The sequence below is a fragment of the Geotrypetes seraphini genome, chromosome 3, assembly GCF_902459505.1.
Source record: "Geotrypetes seraphini chromosome 3, aGeoSer1.1, whole genome shotgun sequence".
NCBI lineage: Eukaryota > Metazoa > Chordata > Amphibia > Gymnophiona > Dermophiidae > Geotrypetes > Geotrypetes seraphini.
In genome coordinates this window covers 242,154,427-242,176,073 of record NC_047086.1, presented here as the reverse complement: position 1 = coordinate 242,176,073, position 21,647 = coordinate 242,154,427, and the positions used below count along the sequence as shown (strand labels likewise).

General features: G+C 43.3%; 1 protein-coding gene across 1 annotated transcript in view; it reads right to left on the bottom strand.

The window, feature by feature from the left end:
- PPIL4 (peptidylprolyl isomerase like 4) overlaps positions 1-21,647 on the bottom strand; it is a 140,580-nt gene that overhangs the window by 69,712 nt on the left and 49,221 nt on the right. The window contains exons 5-7 of the mRNA XM_033937797.1: positions 19,926-20,068; positions 15,805-15,901; positions 12,112-12,228 (exon numbers count right to left, since the gene is read on the bottom strand). Coding sequence (XP_033793688.1) covers positions 12,112-12,228; positions 15,805-15,901; positions 19,926-20,068 — 357 coding nt within the window. The remainder of the gene's footprint in view (positions 1-12,111; positions 12,229-15,804; positions 15,902-19,925; positions 20,069-21,647) is intronic.

Genomic DNA, 21,647 nt, shown 5'->3' with positions numbered 1-21,647 from the left:
TGCAAATAGGTTATAAATCCACCAAATCCTGCCCTGGGGAGTCTATCTGAGTAGTTTTCTAGCAAAACAAAGCTTGCAAGTGCTAAAAATAACTTATTTCAAATTGAGAAAATCCAAGATGGCCGCCACAAGTGCTGATTTTTCACTAAAATAGCCCGGGAAAAACACAAGAAGCTCTCAAAAACGACGATGTTAGGATTTTATGGGTGGGACATGCAGGCAAACCACTCCAAACCTCCTTTTTCATACTCCCCCTTCCCAAATCACTGATTCAGGCTGTCAGCCTGTACTCACTGTGACATGTGCTGACTGGAAAACACTGCTGAAAGAGCTGAAACGGCTTACAGGGAGATCTTCAGCCTTAGGAAGCAGGCAAGCTGGACTTCAAAACTTCAGACTGCCCCATCAGCCAGACTTCCACAGCACCTCCACCACCCACAGACACACCGTGTGGATGCCTGGTGGAGGAATAGTCTGGCTCTGATCCAGAGAATACCTCCACGGAGCTAAGCAGCCTGCACTCTACCCACTAGCAGAGGAATCTGGGGTGAGCCAGGACCCAAAGTGAAAAATCCCCGGAGCCCCGACCTAAAATGCAGGCTGTCCAGAGAGTGCACTGACAAGCAGCCAAATCCCTAGAAGCAGACTTTTTCCAAAGGTCTGCAATCTCCCGCAGTCAGAGCTGTTCCTGCAGAGAACCTCTGCAGCAAGAGGATGAAAACTGTGAACAAAAACACTGAATTTAGAGAAAATAAACACGAGCAGAAAAGACAAGCTCTTACAATATGGCTTGTAGGAATTAAACAGGTTCCTGAGGGGACAGTGCTGAGGAAAGAGGAGTGGAGCTTAAGTCTCAGAAATTTGAGACTTCCTACAAGTTCTGGTGGGTATTGGAAAATAACCCATGGTTCCAGAATAAAGTGGGATTGTTCAAGAACTTAAGACTTGTATGATTTTCACATTAAAGGCTTTCTTGCAGCTAAGAGTACTTAGCTTTACTGTCTCTGGGATGGGCAATGAGTCATGGAGGACCTGCTCAACGATGACTCTAGAGGTCAGGATGGAGGATCTGACCTGTGTTAGGAGGGCTGCATACAGAAAGACTGAGAAACCACTGGAGCCAGATTTATCAGACAATGAGGAGTAATGAGAATAAACTGTGCTCCATCTGTATAAATTATTTTGAAGTACCCTGGAAATATGGGGAAAAGGTGAAAAAATATGTAGAAAGCCTTGGTTTCACTGAAGAAGTGCCTGGAGCAAGCTTGCAAGGACTTAGATGAGTAGAACAGGAAAGAGGACATTGTGTGTTGCCCTAGGAGGGGGGAAAAAAACCACCCCAATTATATGTTGACCCCCATAAATCAGAGTATTTTGGCTGTATTTCAGTGAAAAATTCATTTATGAGTGTTCAGCTTGTAACTGAGGAATTGGCTATCTAGTCTGAAGCCTAAAGAGTAATATTCAATTCAGCTGCTAGTCCGAATCTTTAAAGCTTTCTTAAAGAGGTGAAGGGAGTCTAAACCACCTTGTATGCTTATTTTGGCCTTCGAAATGGATCCCTGTTGAAAATGTCCAAAGAGCATTGGGGATGGCTCCAGCAGATTTATGTATGGGAATCCCAGTACCTTGGGTTTCCAATTATAGGAGGCAGATGTCCCAACCCACTATGAATGCCATCTGAGGTCAGGATTAACTGAGGCAGCTAAGGTTGAAAATGACACTTCACTACAAGATTTGATCACTTAAGTTACCAGTAAAGTGAGAGGCGTATAGATGCTAGTTCCAGTGTAGTTTCAGATTACATTACAGCGGATTCATGTGCATCCTGGCTAATGAAACAACATATACAGTTACTGCCATGTACCTTAACGGTTGTAGGATGTTGCAAACTGAGGCAAAGGCGGCAAGAGAAATCCAACAAGCAAGCTGTTGAAGTGTCTGTAACCTGTTCTCTGGTAGAAAGCTCTTGCTATGAGTGTTCATAAGGGCCCTATGAATTGGACAATGTTTGTGGGTGCTAGCACAGAATTCTGCATATTGTTGAGGAATCCTAGGTTCTGAAAGACATGGGTGGTAGGCTTTCTAGATGCTTCAACGACGAAAGATACTGCAGCCAAGAGGGAGAAAGCATTTACTTGCTCGGTGAAAGAAATCACACAGCCAGCGATAAGGAGCGGGGTTTGGGGTAAAAGAGGGATCCTTTGTTCTGCATCAGTAGTATTGGGAATGACTGTAACTTAACACGGTTTCTTGGTTGAGAGCTCTAGGAGTGGAAACCAAACCTAGAGTGGCCAAAACAGAGCTACGAGTATCAGAGTACCTTGATCTTGGTGAAATTTGAGTAGAGTTTTTCCAGTGAGAGGCTTTGGAAGAACTGCGTAGAGGAATCTGTCCCCCCCCCCCCCCCCCCATGAATGCGGAAGGCATACGACACCATGTGATTGGAAGGTGCAGAATCTTGGAAGTTTGTTGTTGTGGGGAGAAGTGAAGAGATCCGATGTTCTCCATTTGGAAAAAATCTGATGTAAGATGGATGTGCTGAGAGACAATTTGTGAGGCTGAAGGAGTCTGCTTAATTTGTTTGCCAAGACATTGTGTTTCCCCGATAAGTAAACTGCTCAGAGAAGTATGATGTGAGCAGTTGCCCAACTCCAAATTTCTATTGCTTCCATGCAAAGTGGGTGAGATTCCATGCCCTCTTAATTGTGCAGATAGAACATGGCAACTTGACTGTCTGTATGAACAAGAACTACCTTTTGGAGGAGATGGTTATGGAATGTTTTGAGAGTGTTGCCTATTATTCGCAGTTCGAGAAGACTGTTATGGAGGGTTTGTTCGTGGTGAGACTGAGTTTGGAGGCTTAGATGAGCACCCCATCCTAACATTGAAGCATCTGTAGTTAGACATTTATGATGGCAGGAATGCTAGAAGGGAAGACCTTGAGTGAGACTGTGAGGAATTATTCACCATTGGGGAGAATGGCAGAGGTCCAAGGTGACTTTAATTGGAGCAGAAAGATGCCCCATAGCTTGAAAACATTGGGTCAACAGGGTCCATTGTGGAACTCTGAGTTGAGGTGTGCCAATGGAGTGATGTGTACTGTGAACACCATGTGACTGAAAAGGTATAACATCTGATGTGCGGAAATGTATCGAAGGGAGGAGACTCACATAGAAGAATGAGATTGTCTACTCTCTGCTTCAGTAGAAAAGATCGACCCCAAGTATTATCTAGGAGAGCCCCTATGAACTCCAGCTTCTGAGTTCATATCTCATTTAGTAGTTGACAGCAAACCCAAGCAGTTCCAGGAGATGGATTGTTGAATTCAAGTTTAATAATTATTTGATAAATCGCCTATCATAATACTAAGCGATTATACAAAATATTTGAAATCAGGGGGTACACAACAAAAGTATATATTGACAGATACAAAGACATAAAGGACTAACAAGGCACAAAAGGACTTTGGGTGAACTACAATAATTGATGATACTGAGCTGTTTGTGATGAAGAAGCCTTAAATCAATCAGTTGTCCAAGTAGGAAAATACTTAAAATCCCCATGTGCAAAGGACTGCTGCAACTATCACTAGGCATTTTGTGAAAACAGGAGAGGCTGAAGTCGTCTGAAAGGCAAGACTTTGTACTGGAAATGTCAAAATCCAATACGAAAGTGAAGATACGTTCTGTGAGCAAGAAGGAAGTATATGTAAGTGTAGGCCTCTGAGATCTAGAGAGCAAAGCCAATCACCTCTTTTGAGTAGAGGTAGAACGGTTCCCAAAGAGACCATGCAAAAATTTTTCCTCTCAACAAGTATTTGTTGAGGTTACAGAGAACTAGAATTGGCTGAAGGCCTCCGGTCTTTTTTGGTATCAAGAAATACTTTGAGTAGAACCCCTTGGCCCCTCGCCTGCAGAGGAAAAGGTTCTATTAAGTTTAATTGGAGAAGGGCGAGAGTTCTTGGTGAAGGAGGGTCTTTTATAGGGAGTTGAAAGGAGACTTCTTTTTTTTTTTTTTGGGGGGGGGGGGGCATTTGGAGGTTTTCTGAACATGCTCAAGTGACAACCTGAAGAACCCTTTGATCTGTTATATGAATCCAATGTTGATGTTAGTAGATTAATCTGTGGAGATTGGGAAGAAAAATATTGGAAATGTTGGCAATGCTCTCTAGAAAAAAAAGAGTCAAAAGGAGGACTGCTGTTTGGACTGAGATCTAGAATATGATTTCTAATGTCCTTTGTTGCCTTGCACAAGATCGCTGAGCAGGAAGCCTGGAAGATGATGGAGAGATGGTTGATTGTAATACCATTTGGTGTTATAGTAATATGAACATCTGGATGAGGCAGAATATCTTCTAGATGATGAAGAAGATTGAGAGGTTTGTGGTTTAGATAAAGTGGTCATAGTATCTGTGTGTTTTTGATCTTATCTGCCACATCTTCAATTTTATCCCCAGACTGGTCATTGCCCTTATGAGGAACATTGGAAAAGTGTTCTTGGACCAAAGTTTCCAGATCAAATACTCTAAGCCAGGCCAAACGACACATTACAATCGCCACTGCAGATGTTAGGGAAGAAATATCTAATACATCAAATGTTCCTCTAGCCCAGGGGTAGGCAATTCCAGTCCTCGAGAGCCGAAGCCAGGTCAAGTTTTCAGGATATCCACAATGAATATGTACGAGATGGATTAGCATGCACTGCATCCTTGAGATGCAAATCTATCTCATGCATATCTATTGTGGATATCCTGAAAACCTGAACTGGCTCCGGCTCTCGAAGACTGGAATTGCCTACGGCTCTCGAGGACTGGAATTGCCTACCCCTAATCTAGCCATATTCTTTCTCGTACTGAACAAGTTCTTAGATAATTATTTAAATTGTTTTAGCCTGTTTGGAGGGAGATATTCCTCAAATTCTGACAGTTGTTTAAGTACGGATTTAAAATAAATGGATATGAAGAATTGGTAGTTCATAATTCTGTTGATAAGCAAAGATGATTGGAAAATGCTTTTGCCAAGAGAGTCAAATATTCTAACTTTTCTGTCTGGAGGAACTGGAGCATAAGATTTTGTGCTGTGTAATCGTTTGAGGGCAGATTACACAACTAATGAATGATGTTGAATTCTATAAAAGCCTGGACACTTTTGAATTCTACAAAGACTGACTGAAGTAATGAGACTGCCTCTGATTTTCTTTCCAAGAAACAGACATTTTATTTATTTAAAACACTTGTAGCCCGCATATCAACCATCTATGTGGATAACAATGATACATAATTAAAACAAAACATTACATACATAATCAAAACATAGCAGATTATTAGAACAACACCATACAATAAACAACTTACACATGTGCCTTAAAATAAAAAGCAAAGCAATTACAAGATTACAAAGTAACCAAAATTTATAAAGGCTAGTCTAAAAAAAATGGGCTTTCAAACTTTTCCGAAATGCCAAAAAAATCAAAGGTCAGATGGATAGAATCTTGAACAGAGTTCCATAGTAAATGTCCGGCTACTTGGAACATAAGAGATTGATTTGCAGCTTCGGACTTTGGAGACAGAATGAAGAGTGGGAACAGACAAAAAAAAAGCTCTGTCTTGTGATCTCAAAGAACGAGAAGGCACATAAGTCTGCAGCAGAGACATGGCAATTCTGTGCTGGTTCTTGAGAAGCTATACATCAACATTTCTGAACTTGTTGTTGGACTGCTGTAGTCTTCATTGTTAGATCACAGAGAGAGGAAGAACTTAAGAACATAAGAAGTTGCCCCCGCTGAGTCAGACCAGAGGTTCATCTTGCTCAGCTATCTGCTCCCGCGGCAGCCCATCAGGTCTAGTGCTTGAACAGTGGTCCCTGATTAATTTTGTAACTTACCTCTAATCCCATCCCTATAATCTACCTCTACTCTTATCTGTACCCCTCATATGTTTCATCATGGCAGATGATGAAGATGTGTCTGTAAGAGTATGCAGCATGGCAAACTGTTTCACTACCGTATGTACTGCTCTTTCCAAGTCAAACACAAAATTCAATCACACACCTCTGGTGTACTCTCAAGACATGTTTTCCTCATCTGTTACAATCAATGGTGCTTTTAAAACTTGACTTTTGCAATGCAGTCTATTAGGACTTTCTGCTGTCCACTTGAGGGCACTGCATATTGTTCAGAATTCAGCAGCTTGAATGTTGATGGGAAAAGCTCCTTTTGAGTACATTACACCAGTCTTAAAGAAACTGCACTGGATTCAAATTAATTGGATTCAAATTAATTTTTGAATAAAATTAAAAATTTTGAAAATAATTCAACAAGGGATATACCATACCTGATTATCTGAGAAAATTCTTGATAATGTACAGACTAGGTAGATCATTAAAATCAGAGAGTGATATGTTATTGGATGTATGGAAAAGGGATGTAGTGAAATATGCAAATACGAGAATCTTGTTTTTCAGTTGCAGGTCCATTTTTATGGAATGAGACACCTGGTGCAATACGATTTTGTGAAAATATCTTACAGTTTAGAAACTGCTTAAAACATACTTCTTTGACCAGGCTTTTACTTAATATTGATAAGTTATGTTTAAAAGTGAGATGTGGAATCAGACTTAGAAAACAAGAGATTATAGCAATTTGATTTCTGGGTAGTAAGGCTAGGATTTTTTCCAATAAATTTTTATTTAATTTCAACACTTATACATCAAAGAAACACAGAACAAAGCGGGCCACACATGTTTGTTCTTCATGGTTCTCGATCAAAAACCAACACAATACTCAATAGAGTTCCACCCCCACCCCACTCCCCTCCCTTCAACACACACAATTAATATATTCAGCAAGTAGCTACGGGCTCTAGAAGGCAAATTGTCATAAACTGGTGACCAAATCTGTATAAAGTGCCATGCAGCCGGTGATGCCCTCAACATCAAGGCGTTCCATGCGTAACAAGGTATAAACATCATTTTTCTACTCTGGTCACTGAAGGGACCCAACTGTGTAAAATGCATTTGCGTGTCAAAAGGAACAACCGCTCAAAAAAGCAGTTAGTGGCACTTCTCATGCCCAGGGAGAGAAATTAGAAAACAGAAGAAAATCGGCTTGATAAGGTAATCGCTTATATAAGTCTTGAAAGGTAAATTATCTCCAGAACATCAGTATCCACAGTTTTTGTTTTCAGTCTTGATAGGTAAGTCACCACATTAGTCCAAAAGTGCTGAATAAGCACTACTGAAGATATGTAGACACCATGGGTGTGTCCAGCTATTAATAATTAAAATTGGAAAAGAAAAGCATGCAAGGTGATATTAAGAGATTAACTTTGAAATTGTTTAGGGTAAATGAGACAGGTGAATTGTGGAACTGTCTGTAAAAGGTTATTTTAAATTGGCTATGATAGAATTGAACTGAATAAGAATATTAAAGTTTTATAAGCTACAGTTCTCAGAAAGAAAAATAGCCCAGAGTTAGAAAGGAAAAAAACATGCTGACATGCAAAGTTAAAACAAAGGGGACAGGGATTATCGTATTTTTCGCTCCATAAGACGTACTTTTTTCCACCGAAAAGTGGGTGGAAATGTTGGTGCGTCTTATGCAGTGAAGATATAAAATTTTACCACCACCCCTGTACCTTTAAAAAACCACCACCTGCCCCATCCTACCTTTAAAAAACACCCCCTGCCCAATCCTACCTTTCAAAAACACTCTTATAGCCTGGTGGTTCAGCGTGTAACGGCACAGGTAGAAGGCAGCTTTCCGCATTGCTACCTGAGCCTGCCCCGCTTCCTGACTGGCTGCCATCAGTTCTTGTGAGCCCCGCGAGAATTGACCGCAACCAGTCAAGAAGTTGTGCAGGCCCAGGCAGCAATGCAGAAAGATGCCTCCTGCCCATGACGATACACGCTGGACCACCAGGCTATAAGGTTGTTTTTAAAAGGTAGGACGATTTCACTGCATGACTGGGGAAGGGAGTTTTGGTTGGTGGGGGTTCGGAAGAGCCGGGGATTCATGGGTCTTGGAAGGGGTTTCTCACTAGGGTTCACAAGAGTCCAGAGCCCTGGTGTGTTATGTTGTTCCAGTGGGTTGGGGAGTATTTTGGTTTCTATTAGTGATGGTCATGGCATGTCCTCCTGGTAGGCTGTGGTTCCCTTCTTGGGCTTGTCGGACAGTTAGGTATTCTTTTTGTATAGTCATGGTTTGATCTCTCTATTGTTCGCATCCAACGGCATCTCTTGGGCTGGGGGATGGAGGGATAGTTGTGTTGTTTTACTCCGATTGTATCTTCACTGTTGTATTTCCATTCTAGCACTTTTGTACCTGTTGCAATGCAAAATTCCTGTATCGTTCTGTCTTTTTTTTGTTATAATTTGAAAACCTGATGCTGGACTTTAGATGTTCCTTGTATTAGCTACATTCCCGCATGACAATAGTGGTTGCATTTGTTTCCTGACTTTGTTTCTGGATAGCATCAATAAAAATTGTTTGACCATAAAAGGTATGGGGGGGTTAAAAAGGTAAAGGGGGCAGGGGGTGTTTTTAAAAGGTACTGGGGGGGACAGGTTGCAGAGCCTGGCAAGGAGTGTGGGGTTGGGAGCAGAGCCTGGCAGGGAGAGAGGTCAGGGAGTAAGGAGGGCTGGGTGCAGAGCCCTTGTTCAGAATATTTTTTTTGTTTTCCTCCTATAAACCTAGGGTGCGTCTTATGGTCAGGTGCATCTTACAGAGCGAAAATTACTTTGATCACTTTAACTGAATACCCCTTCTTACCTAGGCGACCCCTTTCAAAAGCCAAGCCGTAAGACATAAGGGACCTGGATCGAACATTGGAATGGGACCCTGTTAGAAGGTTGTCCAAAAGAGGCAGAGGAAGAGGATCTGCCACCACGGTTGTTGAAGCCAATCTGGAACCACCAGAACTACGAGGTCCAGATGGCTAATTATGCAGAGAAGAACTCTTCCCACTAATTGCCACAGAGGGAACACATACAACAGCCCCTCCGTTGGCCATGGTTGAACCAGAGCACCAGGCCTTCGGCCTGACTATCTATGCAACGACTGAAGAAGCAGGGTGTTTTGGTGTTGACAGTTCTGGCCATGAGGGGCTGACCCCAAGACTGCACTATCAACTGAAAAGCCACCTGGCTGAAACACCACTCTCCGGGATCTAGCACGAGATGACTTAGGAAGTCCGCTTGAACATTCTCCACTCCAGCTATGTGGGAATCTGATATTTCTGGAAGGTGCGAATCCACCCAGACCATGAGCAGTCACCTCCTGTGCAACCAAAGTGCTCCTGATGCCCCCCTGATGACTGATATAGGCCACTATAGTGGCATTGTCCAACAGAACCCTGACTGACTTGCCCATCAGAAAATAATGGAAGGCTAGCAACGCCAGACGGATGGTTCTGGTCTCCAAGACAGTGATCGATCAAGAAGCAACATCCATGGACCAGGTGCCCTGAGCTGAGTGACCTAGACACTGAGCTCCCCAACCGAGAAGAGTGGCATCTGTGAGCAGAACCGTCCACTGCGACTGATCCAGACTTGTCCCTTGTATAAGATGGGGGGTCTGGAGCCACTAACGAAGACTGGCCTGAGCAAAGCCCGGAAGCAAAACAGGGTGATCCAGATTGTGCCTCTGAAGCAACCACCTTCGAAGAAGAGCATACTGAAAAGGACACATGTGGGCCTGCGACCAGCTCACTACATTGAGGGAAGCCGCCATCAACCCCAAGACTTGGAGGAAATCCTGTGCCCGAGGACACCGGGACGCCATAAGCAGGCGGATATGCGATTGCAATTTGCATAACCGGGCCTCTGGAAGGAAGACATTCCCCAAGGAGGTGTCGAACAGCACGCCAAGATACTCCAGGTGCCGAGAGGGAGCCAACCGGCTCTTGGTAAGGTTGACTACCCATCCCAGCGACTGCCAAAAACTCCACCACCCGAGCTGTGACCCGGGCGCTCGAATCAACCAGTAGTCCAGGTAGGGATGAACTAGAATGCCCTCTTTTGCGCAACGCTGCCACCACAACCACCATCACCTTGGTGAATGTCCGCAGAGCCGTGGCCAGACCAAAGGGAAGTGCATAGAACTGAAAATGTTGCCCCAAGATCACAAAGTGCAGGAAGCGATGATGGGAGGCCCGAATAGGAATGTGCAAGTAGGCCTCGATCAGATCTAGAGAGGTCAGAAACTCCCTCGGTTGAACCACCAGAATCAGACAGCAAAGTTTCCATGCGGAAGGAAGGCACGTGTAGAGCCTGTTGACCCTCTTCAAATCCAGGATGGCACCAGAAAGTAAATCGAGAACCAACCTGTGCCCCACTCCTGCGGGGAAGCAGGAACCACCGCATGGAGATCCAACAATCTTTGAATGGTCTGGTGAAAGACCTGCTGCTTCCATATCACCTGCGAGGGAGAAGCGAGAAAACGATCTGGCAAGAACAGGCAAACTCCAGAACATAACCGTCCCGAATCACCTCTAGAACCCACTGATCAGACGAGATGTCTGCCCACTTTGGATAAAAATCCCTTAGCCGGGCGCCCACCAGAACCAAGATGGGCACTGACAAGGAGTCATTGGGCAGGACGGGCAGCAGGAGACCCAGGGGATTGAAAAGAGGCAGCCCCTCGACCAAGGCGGAAACGGTGGAAATCAAACCCATGCCCAGCGAAAACAAGCCCGAGCCACCAGCCTGCCACACATCGCCACTTGGACCACCAGAGCTGTCACATCAAAACTCTGTTTAAGGAGGGACTCCAACTTACGCTCCTCAGGGTCCTGCAAGGCCGCCCCACCCTCAACAGGCATGGTATGCCTCTTAGAGATGGCAGAGACCACCGTGTCCATTACAGACGACTTCAGTATATCCCTATCCCCTTCAGGGATGGGCCATGGAGTGCGCAAAGCGAAAGGGCACTTCCGGCACCTGCCACTGTGCAAGCATAATATCCCGAATATCCTGATGCATAGGAAAAGAGCGGGAAGCAGAGTGGATCCCCTTAAGCAAGGGGTCCACCGTAAGCAGGGCGCTCAGACTCAGTGTCCTCAAAGTGCAAAACTGAGGAGACCTGAAGAATTAACTCATGAAGCTTTTCCCACTGAAAATTGCGCACCAGCTGGGGGGTGCTCGAATCCCTCGCTGGCGGAATCCGACCCCCCAAGAGGATCCTGGAAATTTCCCAAAGAGTCTAGGTCCTCATCAATAACATCTTGCTCAGATTTGTCAAGATTTAAGATGAACCCAGACACCCTCCCACGTTGCTGAACCAACTCCAACAGGCACACCACAGTGCAAGGCTAGGATTTGTAAAGTCCGACAAATGTGGTTTTGTCTACTGATATTGTGAATGTGAATTTGTGAGTCGCTTAGTTTATTAAGTGGATTATAAATATTTTAAATAAATAAAACAGATTGCAGAAAACTGATAAACCATAAAATTAGAACAACAAGAAGACATAGCCTGTACCAACAGGGTGGGAATATTAGCTAATCTTAGAAAGGCTGGTCAAATAACCAAAGGTCCAACTTACTAGTAATTATGCAGGCAGACAATTGGCAAATCAGCAACTCCCAGGGCAGGTTCCAGGAATAGTGTGTGGATTTACAAGAAAGAAGATTAGCGAAGTAAAAACCTAATCTTTCATTTTTGTACAATCTCACTCTATTCCTGGACAAATGGGACATAACAGAGCAGTCCTTCAAATTCAGGGTGGGACTGATGAGCCAACTGCCAGAACTGAAGACTAGCTCCTACTGTCTCACGTGTAGGAAGACAACTGGGTCAGAGGGCAGTCCTGAGGTAAAAGTTCAATGTTTCATGTTTTAGATAGGTGAGAATTGAGTATGGCTTTTTTTTAGCAGAACTCTAAACATTCAACATTAGCATCCTCAAGAGTCGTTTGAAAATATTCAGATTTTCTATTCAGTTCAGTTTTGGATTCTGAATACTTTCAGTGATCTACCACAGTCATGTCTACATGTGAACATAAGCTTCATCTCCTACCTCTTCAATGTTTGCCCAATGCCAATAAACATATGAACTGCATACAATAATTTATTTTCAAGCCCTAAACACTAGAGTAAAAAATAATTTATATACCATTTCCAAAAGAACAGCTTGAGTTTTTGATTCTTTTTCTGCCAGGATTTCATCTATTTCTTCAGCAGATCTTCCTTTGGAATCATCAATCTCTTCATCTGCTCCTATTCGACCACTCTGCACAAAGAGAACAAAACACATAAATCATAGAAATCCAAACACATATTATATGGGAATTGCTGGTTCATGTAGCAGACAATGTACACTGTGAAACAACTGATCTCTTCTATGTCTTTTTTTCATGCACCTGCAGAACATTGCGTTTCATTCACACAGGCTTTTGTTTTATACCATTCTCATTGCGGTTTATCTTAAACCTTAACAACCATGGACCCCTGAAGAAGGTGTGTTCTCCGAAACACGGACCGTGTTGGGTCCCTTAGTTTGTAGTAAGGTGATATCAGTAACTGCATTAATATTTGGTACAAATAAACATAGCCTACATCTTGTACATTTTGATCTGCAGTTTTTTCTTGTTTTTTGCTCTTGCCTACTGTACTGCAGACTTTGTTGGATCTGTTTGTTGTGTGTTAACTAACAACATTATCATCTCACACAACACAACTGAGGTACCTACCTCAAAATGCTCACATTTCTCTCTCCTGAATCTAGTGGATATTCATCATGTCATTCAATCCCTCAACATAAAAGGTAATAGTTCGGACATATTTCTACCTTTACTACTAAAAAGACATTTCTCGATTTTTGGAGAACACATCCACAAATTTGTCTCTAACAGCCTATCTGTAGGACAGTTGCCAAAAGCCTGGAAGGAATCCACAATACATCCAATTATCAAAAATCATAAGGGGAAAATGTCAGAACCATCCCACTTCTTGTGAAAATAGCAGAAAAAGTAGTCTTTACTCAACTCTCAGATTTTGTAGAAAAAACAAATGCTCTACACCCTAATCAGACCAGCTTTAGACAACACCATGCCGCTGAACTCTCCCTTATAGGATTAACAACTAAAATACTATACCACATAGACCACCGCAAATCTGCTCTACTCATTTCCTTAGATCTCTCGGATGCCTTTGACACAATTGACCATATCCTATTACTGCAAAGACTCAAATCCATTGGAGTCACTGATCATGTACTGGAATGGTTTCGATCTTATTTTGCAGATAGGACCTTCACAGTAAACTACAATAATTCAAAATCAGATAGTCACAGTTCAAATTACAGAATCCCCCAAAGCTCTATCCTGTCACCCCTACTATTCAATATCTTCTTGGCCCCCTTACTTACATTATGTCAATCAATAGGCTTTACCCCATTTGCATATGTCAGTGATCTCCAGTTACTTCACCCATTGGAAACAAACGACCACAGTGAAATTATGGACATCAGCCAGAAAATGGAAAAAAATAAGTTACTGGCTCCAAATAAATATGTTAGTGCTAAATATCTCAAAATCATCAACAATATTATTCCCATGCAAAGAAGGATTTCAACTACAATCACCAGTGAGTCTCAACTCTACACCTTTACACATAGTGTCATCTATAAAGCTCCTGGGAGTTATCCTGGCCAGTAAACTAACATTTCATCAGCAAATGAGTACTATCGTTCAAAAATGCTTTTATAGGCTTTAATACGTTCTCTTTCCAAAGTCCTTGAATCCTCTGCATTGAACATAGTAGTACATTCTTTTGTAATCTCATGTTTAAATTACTGCAACTCACTATATAAAGGCATCATGCAGAATGAAATCAGAAGCTTGCAAGTTATAAAAACACAGCAATAAAAGTTATTGAAAATGTGAAAAAAATTTGGCCATGTCACACTTCTTCTGATAAAAGTTCGCTGGCTCCCTATTCCACACAGAATAACCTATAAAATCATACTTTTAACATTCAAAACACTCTGTAACAACCAGCCAGAATTCTTAAACAATTTTCTAATTCCCTACACCTCAGCTAGAACACTGAGATCACAATCACAAAATCTTTTAACGGTTCCATCTCTCCATATTATTAGCACTACACGAACAATAAACTTCTCCATCACAGCCCCATCTCTTTGGAACTCATTACCCTCGGAACTACAGAATGAACCCATGCTAGAGCATTTCAAAGGAAAACTAAAAACGTTTCTTTTTATAGATGCATTCAACCTCTAATGCACTTACCTTATTAAACATCTTCATTTCTGTTTTGATTATCAGATGGGATCTCCCTTCTTTTTGTATTTCCCCTATATGGCTCTCTTTCCTATTTTATTATGTAATTCTTTATCTTAATCCTATTGTTCCAGTAGGTCCTGAATGTTTTAATGTATGTTACCCTATTTTATTATGTACAAACCACTTAGAAGACCAATAGGCGGTATAAAATTTTTTATTAAACTTGAAACTATTTACTTTCTAGTCCTCAATTTCCCTTTCATTGTGTCTACCTACAGCTTGCCACCTCTTTCCCACACCCCTTCAAGTACCTCTAAATTTATCCTCTTCCCCCAATCCAGCATGTGCTCTTCCTTTATCCCCTCCTTCCATCCAGTATGTGCTCGCTCTCTCCTCTCCGCTTCCTTCCAGTCTGTTCCCCTCTCTCTCCCCCCTCCCATCCAGCATCTGCTCCCCTTTCTCTCTTCCCCACTTCCTTCTAGCATCTGCTCCCTCTTTCCCCACTTTCAGTGTTTGTTCCCCTCTCTCACTCTCTCAACCAGCACCTTCTCCTCCCTCTCTCTCCCCTTCCCATCAGCGTCTGCTCTCCTCTCTCTCCCCTTCCCTTCAGCATCTGCTCTCCTCTCTCTCCCCTTCCCTTCAGTGTCTGCACTCTTCTCTCTCCCCTTCCCTTCAGTGTCTGTTACCCTTCCCCCCTCTCCCTCCACTTCTCTTCAGCACCACTGAACCTCTTCCCCTCATCAAGCCACCTTCCTCCCTTCCCCTCACTTTCATGGGCGCTCTTCAGAGTATTCTGTTTCCGAGTGCCTGGATGCGGCAGCGTTCTTACAAGTGCCGCATGACTGCCCCAAAGCTTCTCTTCTGACGCAAGCCACCCAGGCAGAAACAGGAAGTGTGTCAGAGGAGAAGCTTTGGGGCAGTCACGCGGGACTTGTGAGAATGGTTATCACATTCGGACACCCCAGAATGAAGAGAAAATTCTGAAGAGCACCTACGAAGGGGAGGGGAAGGGAGGGAGATGGCTAGATGAGGGAAAGAGATGCCCATTGCCGGCAGGTCTCTCGCAGTACGCCTGTCAGATGGCTTCAGCCCATTAGTGAGCCGCGACCAGGGGTTTGGGACCCCTGCTCCAGAGTAAGTCAAAGAGGGGTACATGAGATCACTATTCCACATGGTCAGTGGTTCCCAAAATGCTCACTGTTCTCAAACTGACCTACCTCACAAGTAGAGGAGCAGAGCTGTGTCTGACTGTGCCAGCAAACCCAACCCATGGGGACTCTCTCTCTCCCTCCCTTTCTCCTCCACCGGCCACAGGGCAAACCTGTCATCCCACCTCTTTATTGGGAGGCAATGATATTGTTAATCTAAGTATTGAACTATTACGTGTTTCTACAGAAGAGAGTTAAGAAGGGAAGCTGTTGCAGTGCATGTTGAATGAGAACAGATTCATAGATAGTTTTCTAAATTGTTCTAATGTTCCAAAATGAATAACTATTTATTGTCAAATACCTCACTACACTATGTTCATCTGCCTGCATTGCTTTACAAGGTTTATCACTTACATCTAGTTGCTCTTTGGTGGGCTCTGGTGATTTATCAGGAACTGGCAAGTCAGGAGGGTCATCATATGGATCATCCAGAATCACTGTATGATTTATCCTATCAGGGAACAGCAGGCAATAAAATATATATTTGGTTTACACAAAATATATGCAACAAAACTCACAACATACACTCAAAAATAATTTAATTGATAAACATGTACAGCAGGCATCACCCATGAATCACTGTAGCCAGGAACATTAATACAGAGGAAGCAAAAATACATACATGTCTGCTCCTAGAAGGGTTTGGGGTACTAGAACTCACTACAGATAAGTGGGGAAAGTATGAAGGGCATATCCTATGGAATTCTTTCTAATCCCTCTGCACATATGTATGTGTCTTTGAAAAGGAGGACCCTGGCAATGGGGAGTGGTCCTTGTCCCAGGAAGCATGCACCTGCATAGTGAATCGGTAGGGGCAACCAACATTCGACCTGATGGCATTGTTTACCAACAAGAAGGCGGATCGTTTCTTCAGTTGAAGATGTGAACAAGGAAGTGAAGGCCTGGATGCCCTGGTTCAACCCTGGCCAAAGTTAAGCGTTCTATATGCCTTTTCTTTGTGGCCCATGATAGGCCAACATAGGCTACACGGAGGGAGTGGTCTCCACCATTCTGAGATGTAGAAAAAAGTCAACTGTAGAAGCATATGCAAAGGTCTGGAAGTGTTTCAAAACTTGGTGTTCTCAGAGGAGTGAAGACCCGAACTTGGCTCTGATCTCAATCATACTCACTTTTCTCCAGGAAAATCTAGAAAAAGGCCTAGCGGTTGGCTCCCTGAGAGTTCAAACAGCTGGATTCTTCTAATTTGGATCCAGGATCAATAAAAGCACCCTAGCTACACTTCCAGACGTAGCCAGATTTTTGAAGGGTGTATTAGGCTCTGCCCTCAAGTGGGACAGTCTTTTGCGACATGGAATCTTAATCTGGTTCTCCGGGCGCTAGCTAGTCCACCCTATGAGACTTTGGACCAAGCTTCCTTGATGGACCTTACCATCAAACAGAGTTTATGGTGGCGATCATCTCCGCCTGGAGAGTGTTAGAACTTCAGGCTTTGTCCTGCAGAGATCCTTGTGCTCAGTACCATCCTTCTTATTGAAATGATTTCCAATTTCCACATCAATCAGGAAGTATGCTTGCCTGCCTTCATACCCTCGGGTTTGAGAAAAAATGATCGGGTGTTAAAATCATTGAATGTCTTTAGACTCTTGCTGCGGTATCATCCTCCAAGAGAGTCTTCTTCCAATCCTCAGCAGAAATCCCTTCTTCTTCGAGAAGTAGAAGCTCTGTTTCAATTAAATGCTATAGAGGTATTACCCCCTTTCCCAGAAGAATCAGGGCTTTTACGATGAAGACGGGAAGTCTATGACCGATCCTCAACCTCCGACACCTCAACAAGTTTCAAGTAAAAGAAAAGTTTTAAATGTTGTCTCTAGGAACTTTGTAACCCCTGTTAGAGCAAAACAATTGGCTATGCTCTCTAGATCTCAAAGAGGCTTATACTCACATACCAATTCATCCAGCTCAAAGAAAATTTCTGCGATTTCAAATTGTCCATCAACATTTTCAATACAAGGTTTTACCCTTTGGCCTAGCCTCTTCTCCAAAGGTGTTCACCAAGTGCCTGGTGGTTGTTGCAGCAATGTTAAGGGAAAACTTGAAACCCTTGATCTCTTATTTCGACAACTGGTTTGACATTTCTTCCCAAGGAGTACGCTTGGCAACTCAATCAGAGATTCTGTTTCTCCAACATTTAAGGTTCAAGATCAATTTTCCCAAATCTCAACTTCAACCTTCTCAAACTCTACAGTTCATGAGAGCCCTACTCGACACCATACAACTCAGGGCGTTTCAACCACAACAAAGACGGGACAACCTCATTCAACTTTGCAATCAAGACTATCATCTTCCATTCATCTCAGCCAGACAGATGATGAGACTGTTAGGCCACACGGCCTCTACAGTCCATGTTATCACCTTCGCCAGACTTCATCTCAGGACAGCTCAGTGGTCTCTGGCGTTTCAATGGTCTCATGCTCTCACTCTATTTTCACAGAAGATTACTGTCACATCATTGCTGTATCAGTCTCTTCAGTGGTGAATGAATTCCTCAAATCTTTCCAAAGGACTGTTGTTTCAAATAAATCCTCATCTAAAGGTTCTAACCAGAGAATGACATGGTGGCTGTTACCTGTGGTGGTTAGCCGCGGGTAACCCGCCAAAACAGTGACAAAAAAAAAAAAAAAAAGAGGTCAACACAAGGACAAGGCCAAGGCCATTCACCACCCCGTGGAGCGGTGAATGACCTTGTCTCTGCAGTTAAGGGAGGGAGCACACGCAGTCACCGAGCACGTGGTCCAGCAGCCTCCTCCCTCCCGCTGTCCATCCGGGCATCTCCCTCCCTCCCTTCCCCTTACCAAAAACTGTCCCTTGAATAGCAGTTTACTCAGGGTCGTTTTAGAAGAGGAATCCCCCACCCTCTGTCTAATCCATAGCATCCTGCGGGCAGAAATGGAGAAAACTGACATTTTGCACATGACTGAGAAAGTCATACAGAGCATCAGCCACATAATCTATTCCATTTATTAAAAATTGGAGATCTTTGTCTACGATAGTTTCCAGATTGTAGCACAATTTAGAGTGGCAAAAAAGGCAGTAGGTCTTATTTTTTTCCATGTACAATGATCATCTCTTCCATCCTCTCCAATTCTTCCTATTTCCTTTCTCTTCCCCACGTGCAACATCTTTCTTCCCTCTCACCCATCCCCTTGTGCATTATCTTTCTATCCCTCCCCTCCTCCCTGTGCAGCAGAACCCTTGCAGCTTCTATCCCTCCCCTCCTCCCCACTCCCCTGTGCATTAGAACCCTTGCAGCTTCTATCTCTTCCTCCTTCCCATCCCTTGTACAGCATTTTTTATCCCTCCCATCCCCCTGCTGCCAGATGAGAGGTGGGGGAGGAGTGTTGCAGGATGAGGGTTGAGGGAACTGGGAGAAAAGGGAGCAGAATTTTGAAGAGTGTGGGAGAGGGGAGGGCAGGAAGACAGCATTGCCAGATGAGGGGGAGGGGTTGGGAGCAGTGTTGCCAGATAAGGGTTGGGAGTGCAGTGAGGAAAGAGAGCAGGGAGCCAGGATGGGGAGCAATGTTGAAAGATGAGGGGTGGGGGAGGTGAGAGGAAGGGGAGCAGCACTTTGAGGAGTGTGGGAGCCGGGCTATCAGATGAAGAGTATAAGAGGGAGTGCTATTTGGGGGGGAGGGGGCGATGGGAGCTAGGGGTGCCAGCCAGCAGCGCCAGCCCGTTCTCTCACCTGTGGCATTGACAAGCTGTTGTTGAGCAGGCAGTTCAGCTCCTGGAACTGGGTCCAACAGCACCAGCAGAGACAGAGCGGCCGAGCGAAGCGCATCAGACACTGGCTCAGCAGCGCGCTGCCACTCAAAACCTCTTTGAGCTGCTGTTGAAAGGTGGGGGTCCAGGTCCAGCAGCTCCAACGTTTCTGGAAGTTCAGTCCAGTTGTCACTCGCGCACAGCGCCGAGAACGGAAGCAGCACAACCAGCAGCAGTACCGCATCTGGGGGTGGGGGGGAAGTAACATTGCTGCTGCCACCAGCAACTAGGGCTTATTTTCGGGGATAGGACTTATATTAAGACCTACCCCAAAAATCATACTAGGGCTTATTTTCGGGGAAACACGGTAGCGATGGGGCAAGCTGCTGGAGAGATGGAGCCAAGTGGAGCTGGTGATCTACCTCTGACCCCTCCGTGATCTACAGGTAGATCACTATATATACTAAAGCAAAAACACAGCTCTTAACATAAGATGCCTCAGTTTCTGAGCTCAATTCAACTGCTGCATTAATAGGGAAGCCAAGGTTATTTGTGTGATTTCTCTGCTCCACGTACAATTTTGTAATTGCAACACCTTAGTTTGAACATTTTGCATTAGAAGGCAACAAGATGAAAACCTGACAACCTGTTTGTGACACAATTTATGCTCAAATAAACATGTTTTTTCATGACAACCTGGTTTAAGTAACACAACATACTGAAATGGGAAAAAAGCATAGAAAATCCAATCATACCTGATGTCTTGATAAGGAGCAAAGTCTTTATCAACAAAGGTTTCATTAATCTTCTTTAGTATATCCATGCCCTCTGTTACCTCTCCAAACACTGTGTGGACACCATCAAGATAATCTAGATTTTCTCCTGTGGTTATGAGAAACTGCAAAAAGAAAAGCAAAAAGCTTACAGCATGTGTTTGAGGTACAAGCACATATGGCAAAGCATAGATGTCCAATCAAAAAAAATCAGAAGTCACATATACCCCCCTCTTTTACAAATGCATAGAATGGATTTTAACAACAGCAGCAGTGGTAACTGCAGATGATCTAGCAAACTTTTTTAACAACAAGGTTGCTACTATAAGGAACTCTTTTCCATCATTGGTTTCTTATGATTCTCTGGTGCTCAGCAATACCACTTCTATCCCAGTAGACAGATCCTGGACTACCTTTGAGTATGTATCTGAGGCTCAGGTTTCAAAACTGTGTCACAAATTAAGATCTTGTAAATGCGTCTTGGATCCATTTCCCTCATACCTATATGAGAAAATGCCCACTCAGGCTATCTCATCGCTCACCAGACTTATAAATTCTGCCTTACTGTCAGGTTTATTTTCTGAAGAGATGGGCCACATTGCTCTGTCCCCACTACTGAAAAAAGTTGGCCTAGACCCTTCCTCACCGTCTAGCTACTGACCCATAGCAAACATTCCCCTCTTGACCAAAATGTTAGAGTCTATCATATCTGCTCAACTTTCATCATATTTAGAGAGATTTTCCATTCTGTTACCTTGACAATATGGTTTCAGACTTAACTTCAGTACCGAATCTCTATTGGTCTCACTAATCTCAAAGGTTCAGCAACTACACTCTTGTAATAAGTTTGCTAATACAATTTGACCTATCTGAAGCCTTTGACATCATTCACCACAACATTCTGATCTATCAACTTTCTGAGTCTTAGACTGGTTCTCAAAATTCTTATGTCCTCGCTCATACACTGTTAATATGATTGGCACCAGGTCATCACTCTGAAAGCCGTCATGCGGAGCACCACAGGGATCACCTCTGTCTCCTATTCTTTTCAATATCTATATGTCCACCTTGAGGCTTTTCCAACTCTCCCCCTTTGAAACACTGTATACATATGCAGATGACATCTTTGTCCTTCTCGAGATAGATTTGAATCTTACTAACCTTACCAAGAATATTATAGAATGCATAACGAAACTTCAATCTTGGGCCCTTACTGTACATATGAAGCTAAATGAATCAAAAACAAAACTACTTTGGCTTAGCCCAAAGTTAGATCAGCTACCTCCGTTCATTCTACTGCCTTCTGGACCTTCACTGAAGATTGAATTCTCAAGAAAAGTTTTGGGCGTCATTATAGACTCAACACTTTCATTTACTGATTATCTTAACTCTCTAGTAAAAAAAAAAATAAAATGCTTTTTTAGCCTCCATATGTTGAGGAAAGTGAGATCCTGTTTCCATCAACAACATTTTGCTGTCCTTGTTCAATCAATCATTCTTTTGAGGCTGGACTACTGCAACTCGGTCTATTTAATTCTGACCAAGAAAATTCTTCAAAGACTTCAGCAGATCAAAGAGCAAATTTGACCATGTTTCGCCGTTCTTGCTACAACTCCACTGGCTCTCAGTAATTTCCAGGGTCTACTTTAAATGTGTCTGCCTAACTACAACACCAGATCTATTCAAAAGCTCAAATTATCTTTC